The sequence below is a fragment of the Microcaecilia unicolor genome, chromosome 1 (assembly GCF_901765095.1).
Source record: "Microcaecilia unicolor chromosome 1, aMicUni1.1, whole genome shotgun sequence".
Lineage (NCBI taxonomy): Eukaryota > Metazoa > Chordata > Amphibia > Gymnophiona > Siphonopidae > Microcaecilia > Microcaecilia unicolor.
Window position 1 is genome coordinate 47,182,173 of NC_044031.1, and position 19,278 is coordinate 47,201,450.

Below are 19,278 nucleotides of genomic sequence, written 5' to 3' on the forward strand. Positions count from 1 at the left end.
CCTTAAAATATAGAGCGGCATTATATATATGCCACTAGACGTAAGGTGCTATATTATAGAGCACTCGAAGGGCAGTGCCAGCTATATGTATATACAGGTTATAACTTATCTATAGGTGTTGATATTTGGTTCCTATGGACTAGATTCTATTATGACACCTGAAAAATTGGCGCTGAAAAAATTTCTGCCTAAGCGTATTCTATAAACCGCGCCTAACTCTAGGTGCCATGTCTGCATGGATATCAAAGAGTATTCATAACAATGCACATAACCTAGTTGGTTAACATGCGAATCCGCAAACGAATCTTTTCCGGAGATGGGAAGGCGGTAGAACGAGAGGACATGAAATGAGATTGAAGGGGGGCAGACTCAGGAAAGATGTCAGGAAGTATTTTCTTCACAGAGAGGGTGGTGAACGCTTGGAATGCCCTCCGGCGGGAGGTGGTGGAGATGAAAACGGTAACGGACTTCAAACATGCGTGGGATAGGCATAAAGGAATCCTGTGCAGAAGGAATGGATCCACAGAAGCTTAGCTGAAATTGGGTGGCGGGGGGAAGAGGGGGTTGGTGGTTGAGAGGCTAGGATAGGGGAGGGCAGACTTATACGGGGTCTGTGCCAGAGCCGGTGATGGGAGGCGGGACTGGTGGTTGGGAGGCGGGAAATACAGCTGGACAGACTTATACGGTCTGTGCCCTGAAAAAGACAGGTACAAATCAAGGTAAGGTATACACATATGAGTTTATCGTGGGCAGACTAGATGGACCGTGCAGGTCTTTTTCTGCTGTCATCTACTATGTTACTATGAATCAGCACTGATAACTGGATGTTAACAATTATCAGCACTAATTGGCATTAATTAGAATTTATGCGCACTGCTTGCTAAGCGCATTCTGTAAATTCTAATGTGCGCGTCCAAAAAGGGAGTGTGGCAATGGGTGTGGAATGGGCAGGTTGTGGGTGTTTATAGAACACGCCTAGCGGCCATGACAGCGTTTAACTTCTGGCGTGGCCATTTACACCAAGTAAAACTTGGTGTAAATACCGACGCCTAAGTTGGGCATGGAACAGATATATTCTATAACCCTGTGCGTAGTTTTTCGGAATGCCCACAACCCGCCCGTTCCACACCCCCTTTTTGGCAGTGTACATTAGAATTTACAGAATGCGTTTAGCAAGTAGTGCGTGTAAATTCTAATTAATGCCAATTAGTGCTGATAATTGTTAACATCCAGTGATCAGCGCTGATTAGCATGTTAACCAATTAGGTTATGTGCGTTATTATGGAATACTATTTGATTTCTGTGTGGATCTCTCAGGGCGATCTGTAGAATCTGGGGGTATATGTAGAGATTATGGACTCTGTGTACTAAGGCTTGCTAGAGTTTTTTTAGCAGGTGCTTAAATGCTAGAGAAACCTATATATATTCCTATGGGTGTGTCTAGCATTTAGTGCACGCTAAAAACGCTAGCCATTAGTGCAGCTTAGTAAACAGGGCCCTATATGTTTGGATCAGATGCAGAAAAACCAGAGATATCCTGGGGTGTCCAACATAAGCATATAAGATAGCACCCCTATTTTGCAGCTTCTTTGTATGCTTTACATGTATGTTGGATTTCTGACCCTATTAAATATCCTACTATGATTCCCACTTTGTTTGGTAAATCAATAACACCAGTGATGTGTTTTAAGTACTTGGGGATAGCAATTATTAAACCTCCCAAATTGCAAGAAAGTGATCTAGAAAACTGTCCACTCTGCAGACTTCACTTACCTAGGAACCACATGGTGGAACTCTTTACCACCCAAAAGAAGAAATATCCAGGAATATACTGGATTCCGCAAAATCCTCAAATCGTTCCTATTCAAACAAACCCTCACAAAGAGCAACCATATCTCAAACAACTAATTATTACCTGGATTGGTTATTATTCTATTTACCATCAACTTTCTCTTTGCTTCATGTACAATTTCTCATTCATAATAGATTTTCTAAATGTTAAACATCCATAGCTATCCCAGAACATTTATGATAGTGTATTGTAAAATTGGATTCTTACAACAAATTACTTTCTTATGCATTATTCTTTGTTATGTATCCTATACTGTTTATTGTAAGCCACATTGAACTCAAACTTGTTTGGGATAATGTGGGATATAAATGTCACAAATAAATAAATAATTATAAGCTTAGCTTTACTGATCAAATACTGTCTATGATTAAGTGGAGGAGTGTGGTAGCCGTGTTAGTCCACTCTTAAGGTTATCAATAGAAATCAAACAAAATAAAACATGGAAAAGAAAATAAGATGATACCTTTTTTATTGGACATAACTTAATACATTTCTTGATTAGCTTTCGAAGGTTGCCCTTCTTCCTCAGATCGGAAATAAGCAAATGTGGTAGCAGATTGTATATATAAGAGAAACATCAAAGCATTACTTTGACAGTCTGACAGAGAGGGAGGGTGGGGGTGGGTAGGAGGTATGCATGGGGACATCAAAGCATATCATTGATATTCTAACAGGATGGGTGTGGATAGGTGAGGGGAGGGTGATCAACAGAGACATACAGCTTTATGGTTTATAATGGGCTAGGAACCCCAGATCCTTGTTAAGTCCTTTCTGTTGGGTGTTAAAATATTCAATCATTCTGACTTCAAAGGTCTTACGTTCTTGTATGGTTTTAAAGTTACCTTTCAGGATTCTCACTGTGAAGTCACTGGTACAGTGTCCTGGTCCTGTAAAATGTTGACCAACAGGCGTGGGAACCCTGCTGGCACCAGTATTGTTCATATGATGTCTATGTAAATTGAATCTTGTCTTAAGCATCTGGCCTGTTTCTCCAATATAGCATCCTTCGTTACATTTTTACACTGAATGATATATACCACATTGGAAGATGAGCAAGTGAAAGATCCCTTTATGTTGAATATCTTTCCTTTGTGGATGACTTTGGGGTCCTGTGAAATATTTTGGCATAGTTTGCAACTGGATAAATTACAGGGACGTGTGCCCTTCTGTTCCTTTTCAGTCTGTGATGGAAGTTTACTTCTGATTAGCTTGTGTTTTAAGTTGGGTGGCTGTCGGAAGGCCAGTACTGGTGGGGATGGGAATATCTCTTTCAGTAATTCATCCTCCTGGAGTATAGGTTGTAGATCTCTTATGATTTTCCTCAGTTTTTCCAGCTCTGGATTGTATGTCACTACAAGCAGGATTCTGTCTGTGGATTTTTTCTTTTTGTACTGTAGCAGATTCTCCCTGGGTGTTTTGAGGGAGGAGGCAATATTCTTGGAGATTATTTTGGGGTTGTAGCCTTTCTGTTTGAAGGATTAAAAAATGTTTAAAAAATTTTTTAAGTTTTTGTTTTGAGAGAGTTGTGGTCCATTAGGATTTTTGTAAATGAACCTATTCTACATACCTTACTGCATTCTCTTCTTATTTCACGATTTGATCACAGGAATATTGTATATGCAGGTTTCCCAGGTACGCAGCTTAAGTGCCTAAAACATTGCGGAACATGGCAATCTGAATGCTAGGACAGGTTGGGAAATTTGACCATGTTACTCCATTGTATATTAGATATCGTTGGTTACCGGTGGGCTACAGGATAAAACTTAAAATTGTTTTTTTTTTTTTTTTGTATAAACAGTTTTTATTGATGAGAATTGACATTGCAAACATGTTCAAGCATTTTGTACACATATAAACAGGTCATCGTTGTATATACACTGTATAACAGCATCATCAATGTTTTCTCCCACCCTTTTCTCCCCTCCCCTCCCATTAGTATCCTCACATTAAACTTTAACTTGTTGTATAGTGTCTAGTCCTTCTTTCCTAGTCCAACAATTGACACAAAAGAAAAGAGATCGCCTAACAGTGGTCGAACTTATAGCTATACTTAGTGAACTTTTATATTTAATATGCAACAGTGAGCGTATACATTCCCCATATGTTCACTCCCCCCCCCCCCCCCCCCCCCCCCTATTTCCCCTCCCTCCACCTCCACTTACTGGACCTATTAACAGTTTAGAATCCTGCTTCTCCCAACTGGGGTGAGGGTGTCCCAAAACGGGGACCATATTTTACAAAATTGGTCTCCCCTTGTAGAAGCCAAGTCTCCCACTCTTTTCTTTTCCAGCATGCAACATTGCATCATGGCTCCTCTCCATTGCTGAACTCCAGGGGCCTCTGGTTGTAACCATAATTGTGTAATTGTCCGCTTGCCCATCAAGGTCGCCCTTTTCAGAAAAGCTTTTAGTCCCTCAGGTGATTTTCCTCGGATGTTGTAAACTTCAAAGAGTTGGCCTGGTGATGGTTGCCATTGTACTTTCCACATCTGAGATACATGTTGTCCCAGCGTTTTCCAGAATTGGAACACCATTGAACAGAACCAAAACATGTGCCCCAAGGAGGCTCCCACCTGTCCACACTTTGGGCAGTCATCTGTAGGTCTGATGGTCGCTTTAAAGGCTCTGTGTGGTGAAATATAAAGCCGTAAAATAAATTTGTATTGCATCTCCTGCCATGCCACATTCTCTGTCATCTGGTATACACCTGTCAGACACAGTTTTATTTGCTCAGAGTTGGGTTTCCATCTCAGTTCTTGATGCCACTGTTGTGAGATGTTTGTATAATCTGACGTCCCCTGCGAATCTCGCAGGTGGCGATGGAAGTAACGGAGGGGTATTTTTAGTTGGGCATCTAGGCCGAGAAGATCATTCATAGAGTCCCATTTTTGCTGTGTAAGGTCTGTTGCGGGCAGAGACCTAACATAGTGTTGAAGTTGTAAGTACTGGAAGTGGTCTTTCTGTCCCAGACCAAATTCTTCACACAGGGTTCTGAAGGGTTTAATATTCCCGTCTTCCGACACCACTTGAAACAAGTACTTAATGCCACAATTCTCCCATTTTTTGAACAAGGCAGAGCCTCCCCCCTCTGGGAATGCTAAATTACCTTTAATTGGGAGCAGTGAAGTTACTGCTTTGTTCCATTTGTACCTCTTACCCAGCCATTTCCATGTTTTACGCAAAGGATTTATAATGTACCCATACTGACCCAATGGTGGGAGTTCTTTTGCTGAAGCATGAAGCCAGTAAGCAAAGTCCATCGGTGCCATCAATATGGTTTCTATCTTTGTGCAAGAAAAAAACTCTTTTCCTCTAAACCAGTCTGATAAATGTCTCAGGCCACATGCTGTCGCTATGAGTTTTAGATCAAGTAGTCCCAGTCCCCCTCCCGAGCAGGGTTTCATAAGATTTCTCAGTCCTGTGCGTGCCCGTTTACCTTGCCATAAGAATGCAGTGAGGGTTGTATTGAGCCAGACCTCCTCTTTATATCCCAATGTGGCTGGAATCATCTGGAAGATGTACGTCCACCTCGGGAAGATGAACATATTATACATTGCGATTCTCCCTTTCAAAGATATGGGTAAACCCTGCCAACCATGTAGTGTTTCCTTAGTTGTAACCTTCAGTGGGCCTATGTTCTCTTTATACAAGTTCGCTAAGTTTTTTGGGATGAAAACTCCCAAGTACTTGATGTTGTCCTCAGCCCACTGAAAAGGGAATGAGCCACTCCACCCCTCCCTCACCTCCTCCTGGATCGGGAGAGCTATTGATTTGTGTAGGTTTAATTGTAATCCTGAGTAGAACCCAAATTCTTCTATGACTTCGAGCAACCGTAAGACTGAGGGCCTCGGCTGTGTGAGTGTAAGGAACATGTCGTCTGCAAAAGCTAGCACTTTTATTTGTTGTCCATGAAGTGTTACTCCTCGTATGTCGTGGTCTAGCAGAATCGTACGTAGAAGTGGTTCTAGGTAGAGGAGGAATAGGATGGGCGACAAGGGACACCCCTGCCTTGTGCCCCGTTCTACTCGAAAGATCTAGTGCCGTTAATCAATATTTGTGCTGTGGTGTTATTATATAGTGTCTGGATTGCTTGCAGAAACCAACCATTAAGACCAATGTACTCGAGCACTTGGAACAGGTATTCTCCATTAACTTTGTCAAAAGCTTTAGCCGCGTCAAGACTAACCAGCAATAAGGGGTCACCCGTAATTTGCCCATAAGCCACTGTAAGGAGTGCTTTCCGAACTTGTCTTACCGCTTGCCGGCCCTTGACAAATCCCACTTGGTGTTCTCCTATTAGGTTTGGGATATGAGCTGTCAGTCTATTTGTTAGCACTCTGGATAGGATCTTAACATCTACATTGATGAGGGAGATGGGTCTATAGGACTCTACCAAATCTTTTGGTTTACCCGGTTTGGGGATTAATGTTATTAAGGCTTCATTCTCCCTTGGTGAGAAGAATCCTCTAGCCACCACTGCCTCAAAGTAATCTACCAAGGCACCACACACCTGGGGGCCTAGCATCTTATAGTATTCATTAGAGAAGCCATCGAGGCCAGGTGCTGAGCCCGGGTTCAGGGTTTTCAATACGTTGAGAACCTCTTGTGTTGCAAGAGGGGTTAGCAGTGCTTGGCGAGCCATTTCTGTGAGTTGGGGCATTTTTGCATCTTCTAGGTAGTCTCGGGTCATAGGACCCCTAACCCTATCTTTGGCACTATACGTTTCTTTAAAATATTCCTGGAATGTATTAACTATGTCTGGTAATTTAGTTAGCTTATCCCCCTTGGAGTTCGTAATCACTGAAATGAATCGTTGGGAGGTTTGCGTTTTTGCTATTCTTGCTAGTAGCTTACCCGATTTATTCCCAAAGCGTTGGAAGTTCAGCCGTCGAGCCATTAATTGCTTCGAGGCTTGCTCGTGGATGAGTGAATTGAGTGCCACCAGAGCCGCTGACATGGAGTCCCTATTATCGGGGGAGGGTTGTGCTATGTGTTTCCTCTTTGCTTTCTTGTATTCGATTTCTAGACGCAAAATGCCCGCTGCTAATCGTTTTTTTCTAGCACTCTGGAACGCTATTACTTCCCCTCTCATGACCGCTTTGGATGCTTCCCAGAATAATATGGGCGAGTCACATGTGGGATAATTCATGTCCTCGTACAATTTCCATTTTCCCATTAAGTGGTCTAGGAAGTGTTTGTCCCTGTAGAGGTAAGCAGGGAATCTCCAATGGTTGGCTGTTCTCCCTCCCTCTCTTATATCGAGTTCCACCCATATCATACTATGGTCTGAGATTTCCATAGGGCCAATAACTGCTTGTTGAACTTTGAAAAACCAAGATTGTGATATAAGTATGTAATCGATTCTAGACCAGGATTGGTGGGCTTTTGACTGATGGGTATAGTCCTTTGTTGTCGGGTGTAGGGAGCGCCACGGGTCAATTAAGTGCAAGTGTTGGCAAAGTGCTGGGATCCCCTTCCCCTTACTTATTCCTGGTACCGCCACAGGTGATGATCTATCCAGGGACGGGTCTTGTACCTGATTGAAATCTCCCGCCCACACCCAGGGGGCATCAGTATATTGCAGCCCTAATGCTATTAAGGACTGGAAGAATCTTGGGTCATAAGAATTTGGTGCATATATCGCACACAAATAAAAGCTCTGACCTTGGAAATTGACACGGATTAGCACTATACGTCCCTCTGAGTCTTTGTGTATCAGGGTATTGGTGCAAGGTAACCCCTTGCGTACTAATATTGCAACCCCGCTCTTCCTGTTGCCCGAGGAGGAAAAATGGCTCTCACCCACCCACTGCTGACAGAGTTTTCTATGTTCAGTATCTGATAATTTTGTTTCTTGCAAGCATGCAAAGTCTATATTATGACGCTTTATCTGAGACAGGATCTTATATCTCTTCACTGGCGATGTGATGCCTGAGACATTCCACGACAAGATCTTTACTCCAGAGTGGTTAATGACTCTCTGGCTTTGGGGATACTATCAATAGTGGTTCCTGACCTACCCCCGGGGGCCCAGCCTCCCCCCAGGAGCATGCTGCCTGTATTTGAAGACCAAGATTCAAATTAACTCTCATGTGATCATAGGTACCAGTGATTCCCTCTCTCTTTACCCCACTAATTCTCTTTCCATTAGTTCCCGTTAATGTGGCTTCCCCCCCCCCTAACCCTCCCCTTGTCCTCGTGTTTACCCCTTCTCCCCACTCCCCTTCTCCCAAAAAGTGCCTTGAAAGGACATTCCCCATCAAGGCCTAGTCACACCGTGCTGAGTGCCCCGCTCCCCCCCAGACATATCATTTTACCTTTGGCCTAGGACAGTTTAAGTTCTCAAAAGGTGACATCTGATCTGGCAGAATGGTCTTATCAATTTCAGAGTCTGTTTACCACAGTTTTGGAACAAGTTCACGTTGGTGTTGCTGGTCCTTGCAGTTCCTGATTGATAAATTGTGTCGCAGATTGTTCCGAGATGAAGGATATCCATTTTCCATCTTTCATAATTTTTAGTGTAGCTGGGTACAGGAGCATAAACCGAGTATTTCTGTCAATAAGTGAGGTGCAAATCGGGTGGAATTTGCGTCTCCTCTCCTGCACGCTAGCTGAATAATCCTGAAATATTCTTATTTGATTGTCCGCGTATCTTAAAGTGTCTCTTTTCTGTCGGTATCCCTGTAGAATCTCTTCTTTGTGAAGATAGTTGAGAACTTTTATTATAACCACTCTGGGTCTGGACCCCGGCTGACCCGGTCTCCCCAGTCTGTGGGCCCGTTCGATACAAAGATGGCCTCTGCTGTCTGATATAGCAAATTCTTTAGATAGCCATGTTTCCAGCACTGTACTTAGATTCTTGTCTGGTATGGTTTCAGGCAGGCCCACCAGTCTGAGATTGCATCGCCTGGTTCTGTTCTCTAGCTCATCCAGTTTTTCTGCCTGGATGGCTAATTGTTGCTTTAAGTTAGTTATATCAGGCTCACGTTGCTGCCACGTGTCTTCTAGGTCTGATACTCGTTTTTCAACCTCCGCCGTTTTGCTTGTTATTTCCGCCAATGTGCCATCTATTTTCCCCATTCGGCTCTCTAATGCTGTAAAGCGTGGTTCCAATGCTGTTCCCACCGCCGTTACCAATTGTGCTAGCTGTCGGGCGGAAAATTCAGCCTCGCCTCGCGGAGATGCGGCCGCCATCTTGGAATCGCTGTTTGCCGCGGGGAGTTTTTCTTTGTCGCTTTTCGAGCCTTTTCTTGTGCTTCCGGGCGGCATAGGAACTAAATATTGTTCCATGCACCTTCCTCTGCTCGTTTGTATGGTCCGATCAGGTTTTTGAGGTTGTTTCTACGGCGGTTTCGAGCGGGGGCGGGCAGGGCACTCGGAGCAGCACAGAAACGCTGTTACTGCTTCCACCGCATCACGTGACCAAAAAATTGTTTGTTTAACACACAGATCTCTGTTCGAACAGCAGCCGCTGAAATTAAACCACTTGACTATTTCTTATACTCCAATGTGCTGGCTTAGATCTTTGCAAGATCATAGATTGGTAGTGCTGCATTTTTCTAGAGCTCATGGGGTGGGAGTGGGAATTTAAGAGAGGGCATTTTTCTGGCTGGTGCCATTACTTTGGAATGACAGGCAAAACACAGCGAAGTTGACAAGGATGATGCACAGGCCTGCGTCAGGAGTCCCTGTACAATGTGTGTGTGTGTAAATACATACATATATATATATATACACACACACACATGCCTTTTCAGCACTCTAAAGGTACTGGAGACAAAAACCTTGGATCTTGGATGTAGGCGCTCATACTAATGTTTCACTATGACTAGGTTTTTGTCTCCAATACCTTTAGAGTGCTGAAAAGGCTACACTGGCTTACTGGTGAGTGCGAGCGCAGGTAGATGCTATGTATGGGTGCAGAGGGAGGGGGCTGGGAAAAACTAGGATTGGTATATATTTGTGTAGGAGGGACTAGAAAATAATGGATGGTATGTGTGGGTGCAAGGGTTTTGGAAAAAAAATATGGATGGTGTGTGAGTGCAGGGAGGGGGGCTGTAAAAAAAAGTGGATACTGTGGGAAGTGGGAGGGGGCTGGGAAAATATGCTGTGGGAAATGGGAGGGGGCTGGGAAAATATGTATGGTATCTGTGTATAGGGAGGAGGACTGTAATATTGTTTAAATTATGACAAACTTGCAGAATTTGCTAATTTTTTGGCAGAGTTTTGTTTTTTTAGCACAGAATTCTGGCAGGAGTATTTGAGGGAAGAGGGAGTGGTTGATCTTAATATGGCATGGTCTGTGGCTAGTTTTAGTGGTCTGTACCCTTTTTGTAATTGGTGGTCCTACATGAGACTCTTGTTTTGTTCTGCTCTTGGCAGGACTGCTAATCCATTCAAATGTATTGTGAATTTGTTGACTAAGGGTTGGGGAGGGCGGGAGCAGGGGAGACTAAAAACAACTCTAATGCAGCCTTGTCCTAAATCTGTACCTCTGTTTTGCTTCTTTTCACAGGAATTTGGAAAATGTGGAAGGTGACAGGGCATTTATTTTTGTACACGAGGTGACAAACCTGTTGGGTGCCTGTATAAGCAGGGTGAGTCTGTGTTTCTGGTGTTTATTCCTCAAGCCTTTTGTGTTGACTTCTTTATGGTAGCTTATGCTATGCTCTTACAGGTAGGAACTGGCAGAGCCTTGGTCCTGGCCCAAGCCCAGATAGAGTGACCTAATTTTGGCTCAAATGGTTACATCACTCCACCAAATCCTGGGAGCCAGACTTAACATCCCAGTGGCTAATAACAGAAAGAACATCTCTTCTTCCATAGGGAGATCCAAGTAATATTCCCCAAAATTATAGACCTCTAACTTATCCACGTACATGGCCATACTGAAGAAGAGGATCTCGGCTGGTGGCGGGTTGGGGTCCCCCGCCAGCAAAGGTACCCGACGGCGGCGGGGGGGGGGGGGGGGGGTTGGTGGTGGGAGGGGGGTCAAGAGGGTCGTCGGTGGGGGGGCCAGGGCCAAATCTACAGGGGCTTCACGTAGCTACGCCCCTGACCCTAACCCTTGCACACATTGACTACTGTAACAGCGTCTATGCCAGCTGCAAAGATTCAATTATAAAAAAACTTAAAACGGCACAAAACACTGTCACCTGACTGGTCTTCGGAAAATTGTGCTTTGAAAGAGCCGGCCCACTGCTGCAAGCTTTGCACTGGCTCCCTGTGCAAGCAAGTATAACGTTCAAGCTCTGTACCAGGGGCATATCTGTGTGGGGCCACAGGGGCCTGGGCCCCCGCAGATTTTGCCCCGGACCCCCCTACCGCCGTTAACCCTCCCTCCCTCGCCTACCGCCGTCGCCTACCCCGAGCTCCGCTTCCTCCGACTTTTTAAAATATTGCTTCAGCTGGCGGGGGACCCCAACCCCCCGCCAGCCCAGCCGCGATCTTTAACTTTTTCATCCTCGTCGTGCAGCGCGCTGTGAAAGCTGCATGCATCTTTAGTTCCAGTTGGATAGAGTCTCTGACGTCGCAGCACGTTGACGTTACAACGTGCTGCGACGTCAGAGACTCCATCCAACTGGAACTAAAGATGCATGCAGCTTTCACAGCGCGCTGCACGATGAGGATGAAAAAGTTAAAGATCGCGGCTGGGCTGGCAGGGGGTTGGGGTCCCCCGCCAGCTGAAGCAATATTTTAAAAAGCCGGAGGAAGCGGACCTTGGGGTAGGTGACGGCGGTAGGCGGGGGAGGGAGGGAGTGTTAACGGCGGTAGGGGGGGGTTGACGGCGGTGGGGGGGGTATAATGTGCCCCCTCACTCTAGCCCCTGCTCTGTACACTAGCATACAGAATCATCTTCGGTCTGGCTCCGGAATACATGTCGAACCTAATAAACCTGCCGCTATGCCACATACACATGGAAGTACAAAGTTATCTCACACTCCACTTCCCTAACTGCCAGGGTGTACAATACAAGACAGTTTACGCATCACTCACCTACTTGTGCTCTAAGAGCTGCAGTGCACTCCCTAAAGCATTGAGGAACCTTAATAATTGCCTGATATTTCGTAAATGACTGAGGGCCCACTTCAAAAAATCCTTCCATGAAGCTCCACTATGAATCAGCTATGTATAGTCATCACTCTTACACAGCAGTGTCTCCTACATCCCCAGCCTGCAAATGGATCCATCTCCCCACCTTGCTGCCCTTCCCCCTGTACTTCACTTTTCCCCTATCCCTCTTTAAATTACTACTACTACTACTACTATTTAGCATTTCTATAGCGCTACAAGGCATACGCAGCGCTGCACAAACATAGAAGAAAGACAGTCCCTGCTCAAAGAGCTTACAATCCAATAGACAAAAAATAAATAAAGTAAGCAAATCAAATCAATTAATGTGAACGGGAAGGAAGAGAGGAGGGTAGGCGAGTGGTTACAAGTGGTTACGAGTCAAAAGCAATGTTAAAGAGGTGGGCTTTCAGTCTAGATTTAAAGGTGGCCAAGGATGGGGCAAGACGTAGGGGCTCAGGAAGTTTATTCCAGGCGTAGGGTGCAGCGAGACAGAAGGCGCGAAGTCTGGAGTTGGCAGTAGTGGAGAAGGGAACAGATAAGAAGGATTTATCCATGGAGCGGAGTGCACGGGAAGGGGTGTAGGGAAGGACGAGTGTGGAGAGATACTGGGGAGCAGCAGAGTGAGTACATTTATAGGTTAGTAGAAGAAGTTTGAACAGGATGCGAAAACGGATAGGGAGCCAGTGAAGGGTCTTGAGGAGAGGGGTAGTATGAGTAAAGTGACCCTGGCGGAAGATGAGACGGGCAGCAGAGTTAAATCCACTTTGAATCTGTGTAATTCAGATCCGCTATCTTATTGTATTTCATAGTTCCATGTAAGCCACATTGAAACAGCGCTATTTGGAAAATGTGGGATAGAAATGCTGTAAAAAAATTTAGGGTTGTACATGTAATGCGTTAAAATCACATCGAGCTTCTTGCTCCTGGTTCCACTACCTATCTTTCTCTCTTTCCTCTTCTCCCAGACTCTACCTACCTCAATCATAGTTTTCTCTCCTACCGCTGCCCCCTCCTTCCCTGGTGCTCCTGCAGCTATCTCCCCCCCCCCCCCCCCGAGCCGCCGCCATCACCATCATACACTAGCAGCCTTTTATCTCCTGCCACCTTGCTCTCTGGCATTTCATCCCCCCACCACCACCCGCGCGATCCTCTGATCTTGCCTTGTACACACGACAGCACTATGTGGAGCATTGTGTGGAGGAGTGGCCTAGTGGTTAGGGTGGTGGACTTTGGTCCTGGGGAACTGAGGAACTGAGTTTGATTCCCACTTCAGGCACAGGCAGCTCCTTGTGACTCTGGGCAACTCACTTAACCCTCCATTGCCCCATATAAGCCGCATTGAGCCTGCCATGAGTGGGAAAGCGCGGGGTACAAATGCAATAAAATAGATACTATTGGAGATTCTACATGGAATGTTGCTATTCCACTAGCAACATTCCATGTAGAAGCCTGCACGGCCACATTGGTGATCTGCAAGGGCCGACTTCTACATGGAATGTTGCTACTATTGGAGATTCTACATGGAATGTTGCTATTCCACTAGCAACATTCCATGTAGAAGGCTGCGCAGGCTTCTGCTTCTGTGAGTCTGACTTCCTGCACGTATGTGCAGGACGTCAGACTCACAGAAACAGAAGCCTGCCCAGCCACATTGGTGATCTGCAAGGGCCGACTTCTACATGGAATGTTGCTAGTGGAATAGCAACATTCCATGTAGAATCTCAAATAGTAGCAACAGTGGAGGAGTGGCCTAGTGGTTAGGGTGGTGGACTTTGGTCCTGGGGAACTGAGGAACTTGAGTTCAATTCCCACTTCAGGCACAGGCAGCTCCTTGTGACTCTGGGCAAGTCACTTAACCCTCCACTGCCCCATGTAAGCCGCATTGAGCCTGCCATGAGTGGGAAAGCGTGGGGTACAAATGTAACAAAAATAAAAATAAAAAAATGTACACACTGCTCCGCTACTTCTCTGGAACTCGAACCCTCCCTCTCTTGCAACCCGCCTCCTCTGATGAAACTTCCTGTTTCCTGCTGCAGGAGTTGGATGCTAGAGAGGCACCCCAGTGTCATACCCCACCCAGCCTGCCAGACATCCCTACTAATAGAAACCTATCCTCACTGAAGACACATTACTGACAACACCACCAGCACATCACACAGACCATATACTACCCCTCAGGAACCCACACAGTCCCTGGTACTGTATGGAAAGGGGATGGATGGGATTTGATATACTGCCTTTCAGCAGTTACAGTCAAAGCAGTTTACATGTTACATATGGGTACTTATTTTTTACTTGGGGCAATGGAGGGTTAAGTGACTTGCCCAGAATCACAAGAAGATGCAGTAGAAACCGAACCCGGTTCCCCAGGTTCTCAGGCCACTGCACTAACCACTAGGCTACTCCATACTTTATAGTCTGTCTCTCACCATTGAGTCTGCAAATGGAGGAAGGTAAAACATGCCATTATGTCACAGTGCAAATGTGCCCTGTTCATCTTGTTTCAGCCTACGGGAATCCGAGCTTGGTAAAACCAGGCCTTTAGTCATTTTGGTTGATTTAATTCACTGTGGCTTGGCACATGGTGTGTCAATTGACATTTATTTTTGATCCTTTTTTATTATTATATATTGTACTTTGTACTGTGTGAAATTTAATGTATTATTGCCTTAGTATGATTTGCAATCATGAAAGACAGTCTACAAATTTAAAATTGACATTCAATTGTATATGGCTACGTGTGTGTTAAGAGAGATATATTTATAGCTGAGAGGCAGTTTGGGTTTAACACAAATAATACTCATCCCCCCCCCCCCCCCCTCCAAAAAATAAAAAGGATCCCAGGGTGTTGGATGAAAGCAAATGATAGACAGTTGAACTGTCTGGAGAGAATGAGACGGTCTGCCGAATGTATGTTGGTTAGAGCGCCAGAACTGGGCTCATCTGTAAGGTGTGATGGGAGCCCAGAGGAGTGAAATAGCTGCCAAATCCTAGGGCCATACAGAGAGATGATACTCGGTGTGCAGTGGTGAGCGAGTTCTCACTCTCTATACTCGGATCAGAACTTAAATCTGTTTATGGTCCATAGTTTTCAGGTTGTGTTTTTTTTAGGGCTGTGCATTAATCATGATTAATGTGATAATTATTAATCACAATTAATTCCCTCCCTTCTCCCTCCTGCTGCCCATGCATGGACCAGCATCTGTTCATTCCCTCCTGGCTCTATTCATGGTTCCGTAAAACTCTCAATTTTCTTCTCTCCCCCTGCTAAAAATCAAGTTTTTGCTCTAGCAGCGGCAGCGATTCTCATAGGCTTCTTACAGTCTTCACTGGGCCTTTTCCTCTCACCCAAACCGCCCGTTCTGATTCAACTTCCTGTTATTGCAAGGGTGGGACAGGTGAGAGGGAAAGGCTTGTTGCAGGCCACATCCCCTCAGAGTATTGCTGTCGCTGATGCTGCTGGAACAAAGACACTGGGGGGAGGGAATTGAGAGAGTTTTGTGGAACCTGAGGTAGGGCTGGGGAGGAGAGGAAGAAATGCTAGACCATGCATGGGGTGGGGGGAAAGAGAGGGAGAGGTGCTGAACTGAGGGAGAGAAGGTTGGAGGGAGGGAAGTGGAGGGGGAAATGTTGCAATCTGGGGGGGATGGGAAAGAGGGAAGAGCGAGATAATGGAATAGGGTAGAGGAGAGGGAGGAAGAGATGCTGGACAATGAGAAGGGGGGTGCTTGGGGACGTGCCCCCCCCCCCATTTTGGGCTTAGGCTGCCTCCAGAACTGATGGCTGATGGGGTGCCGAAGCCCTGCCAGCTGAAGAAATCTGCTGCACGAGTGGCCCACTTCCTCCTCGTACTGCGTTAGGAGCGAGGACGTCAACAGTGTGCCTCTAGCCACTGGCACTCCCCGAACATGTTCTCTGGCAAACTGGGGGGCCCAGATGCCCAAGGAACCCCCCTCTCATTGTCCAGCATTTCTCCCTCCCTCCCTTCTACCCCCAGATCCATTATCTCTCTCTCTGTCTCCCATCCTCCTTCCCCACCTTCAATCATGTGATTAAAAATTTGAATCGAAATGCAGTCCTAGGGTTTTTTTTCCCTTTGGTTGCTAGCTGGAGTGAGAATGATGTGTGTGTGTGCGGGTATTGATAGATGTCTTTCTTGAATATGTTTTCCTGTCTCTTCTGCCCATTCAGTTGAAGAGAAGACTTCCAGAGGAGCTCCTGCCGACGGAGGCTCCGCTGCAGAACGTTGCAGTGTATGCAATTCATCTTTTGGAGTGCCTCTTTGACCCGTATCAGACCTGGAGGAGACACCTGAGTGGGTGAGTGGATTGTAGAGAGTTGCACAGGGACAGAAATCCAGCCCTGTCGGAATCTAACCCGTCCCTTCCCATTCCAGTGGGGAATCTAACCCTGCCACAAGTAATGTCGTCCATCCCAGCCCTCGGCCTCTGCCGCACCACAGAAATCCAACCCTTCGGAATCTAACCCGTCCCTGCCACAAGTAATCTCATCCATCCCAGTCCCCGGCCTCTGCCGCACCACAGTCACCTTGCTCTCCCCCCCCCCCCCCCCCCCCCCCCCCCCCAAGAAAGAGATCCGCATGAAATGTTTATTTTCATTATTTTGAATAATGAAAACCCCTTGTCCCTGAAACACCCTCTAAATAGAATAATCCATTTGTACAAAAGTGATGAGGTGAAGGTGTGATTCCATGTGCCCCAAAGAAAGGAGAGTTTAATTTTACTTCCACTCTTTATAACACCAGACTTTCCAAGACAGATTACAACAGTTAAGATGAACCCATCACTAAACAGGATATCCTCACTGAAATTTGGCTATGTATTACTGTATTGCACAAAACACAGCCTTTCTTAGTGCAGTTTCTACCAGCAATAATTTTTGAAGCTGTTTTAGTGAAATTCAGTTTTTATTTCATGATATTTATGTTTACATGTGGGAAGCTTTAAAATAAATTCAAAAGCTGTCAAATAAGTAAAAAAAAAAAATCTTTTGTCCTCCACCTTTTAAGGCACTGCCTATCAAACTGGAACAGCTTTTGACATTCTACAAATGGACCATGCATAGGCAGGCCCTTATTTCTAAAAATCTTTTGCTGTTGTTTTCACTAGCATTTGCTGTTGTTTTGGGTGAACTAGTATGGCGGCAGTCTCCACCTACTGGCTTCAACCCATTGGGCTAGATAGCCTCTTACCGTCTCCTGTTCTCAATCTAACCTCCTTGCCCCATTTTTCCTCTCCTCCCTGCATCCACACTCTGCATTCACCTCCCCTCTAACCCTGGGTGGCCTCCCTGCACATACAGTGGTGGAAATAAGTATTTGATCCCTTGCTGATTTTGTAAGTTTGCCCACTGACAAAGACATGAGCAGCCCATAATTGAAGGGTAGGTTATTGGTAACAGTGAGAGATAGCACATCACAAATTAAATCCGGAAAATCACATTGTGGAAAGTATATGAATTTATTTGCATTCTGCAGAGGGAAATAAGTATTTGATCCCCCACCAACCAGTAAGAGATCTGGCCCCTACAGACCAGGTAGATGCTCCAAATCAACTCGTTACCTGCATGACAGACAGCTGTCGGCAATGGTCACCTGTATGAAAGACACCTGTCCACAGACTCAGTGAATCAGTCAGACTCTAACCTCTACAAAATGGCCAAGAGCAAGGAGCTGTCTAAGGATGTCAGGGACAAGATCATACACCTGCACAAGGCTGGAATGGGCTACAAAACCATCAGTAAGATGCTGGGCGAGAAGGAGACAACTGTTGGTGCCATAGTAAGAAAATGGAAGAAGTACAAAATGACTGTCAATCGACAAAGATCTGGGGCTCCACGCAAAATCTCACCTCGTGGGGTATCCTTGATCATGAGGAAGGTTAGAAATCAGCCTACAACTACAAGGGGGGAACTTGTCAATGATCTCAAGGCAGCTGGGACCACTGTCACCACGAAAACCATTGGTAACACATTACGACATAACGGATTGCAATCCTGCAGTGCCCGCAAGGTCCCCCTGCTCCGGAAGGCACATGTGACGGCCCGTCTGAAGTTTGCCAGTGAACACCTGGATGATGCCGAGAGTGAATGGGAGAAGGTGCTGTGGTCAGATGAGACAAAAATTGAGCTCTTTGGCATGAACTCAACTCGCCGTGTTTGGAGGAAGAGAAATGCTGCCTATGACCCAAAGAACACCGTCCCCACTGTCAAGCATGGAGGTGGAAATGTTATGTTTTGGGGGTGTTTCTCTGCTAAGGGCACAGGACTACTTCACCGCATCAATGGGAGAATGGATGGGGCCATGTACCGTACAATTCTGAGTGACAACCTCCTTCCCTCCGCCAGGGCCTTAAAAATGGGTCGTGGCTGGGTCTTCCAGCACGACAATGACCCAAAACATACAGCCAAGGCAACAAAGGAGTGGCTCAGGAAGAAGCACATTAGGGTCATGGAGTGGCCTAGCCAGTCACCAGACCTTAATCCCATTGAAAACTTATGGAGGGAGCTGAAGCTGCGAGTTGCCAAGCGACAGCCCAGAACTCTTAATGATTTAGAGATGATCTGCAAAGAGGAGTGGACCAAAATTCCTCCTGACATGTGTGCAAACCTCATCATCAACTACAGAAGACGTCTGACCGCTGTGCTTGCCAACAAGGGTTTTGCCACCAAGTATTAGGTCTTGTTTGCCAGAGGGATTAAATACTTATTTCCCTCTGCAGAATGCAAATAAATTCATATACTTTCCACAATGTGATTTTCCGGATTTAATTTGTGATGTGCTATCTCTCACTGTTACCAATAACCTACCCTTCAATTATGGGCTGCTCATGTCTTTGTCAGTGGACAAACTTACAAAATCAGCAAGGGATCAAATACTTATTTCCACCACTGTATCTGGTGGTCTAGTGGCTTGCTTTGGGCCAGGAAAGATCCCCACTCTTTCCTGCCGGCTGCCGCTGTTCCATCTCACTGCCGCCGCTTGTTAAAAATGGCTGCCAAGTGGTGGCCTCGCGAGACTTCTGCTTGAAGTCTGAGCAGCCATTTTAAACAAGACAGATCAGCAGCATCGGGCAGGAAAGAGATCTTTCCTGCCCCGAAGCAAGTCACTAGACCACCAGGGTGACTTCAGGTATATGTGGAGAGGGAAAGCATGGGTCAGTTCAATTGTGTGGTTCCACGGGAACCCCGCAAGACCCGGGTCCATCTCCATGGGATCCCATGGACCTCAGTCCATCCCCACGGGATTCTCGCTGTCCCCGCTTCTGTGCAGCTTTCTAGTGGACTGAAGTGGCATCTGGACTGGGCCTGGAATTAGAGTAGACTCTCTCACCT

General features: G+C 45.8%; 1 protein-coding gene across 2 annotated transcripts in view; it reads left to right on the forward strand.

Moving 5' to 3' along the window:
* The window catches only part of NBEAL2 (neurobeachin like 2), a 492,927-nt gene that overhangs the window by 219,236 nt on the left and 254,413 nt on the right, over positions 1 to 19,278 (forward strand). For both annotated transcript variants that reach the window (XM_030196875.1, XM_030196883.1), the window contains exons 4-5: positions 10,367 to 10,448; positions 16,117 to 16,244. In XM_030196875.1, coding sequence (XP_030052735.1) covers positions 10,367 to 10,448; positions 16,117 to 16,244 — 210 coding nt within the window. The remainder of the gene's footprint in view (positions 1 to 10,366; positions 10,449 to 16,116; positions 16,245 to 19,278) is intronic.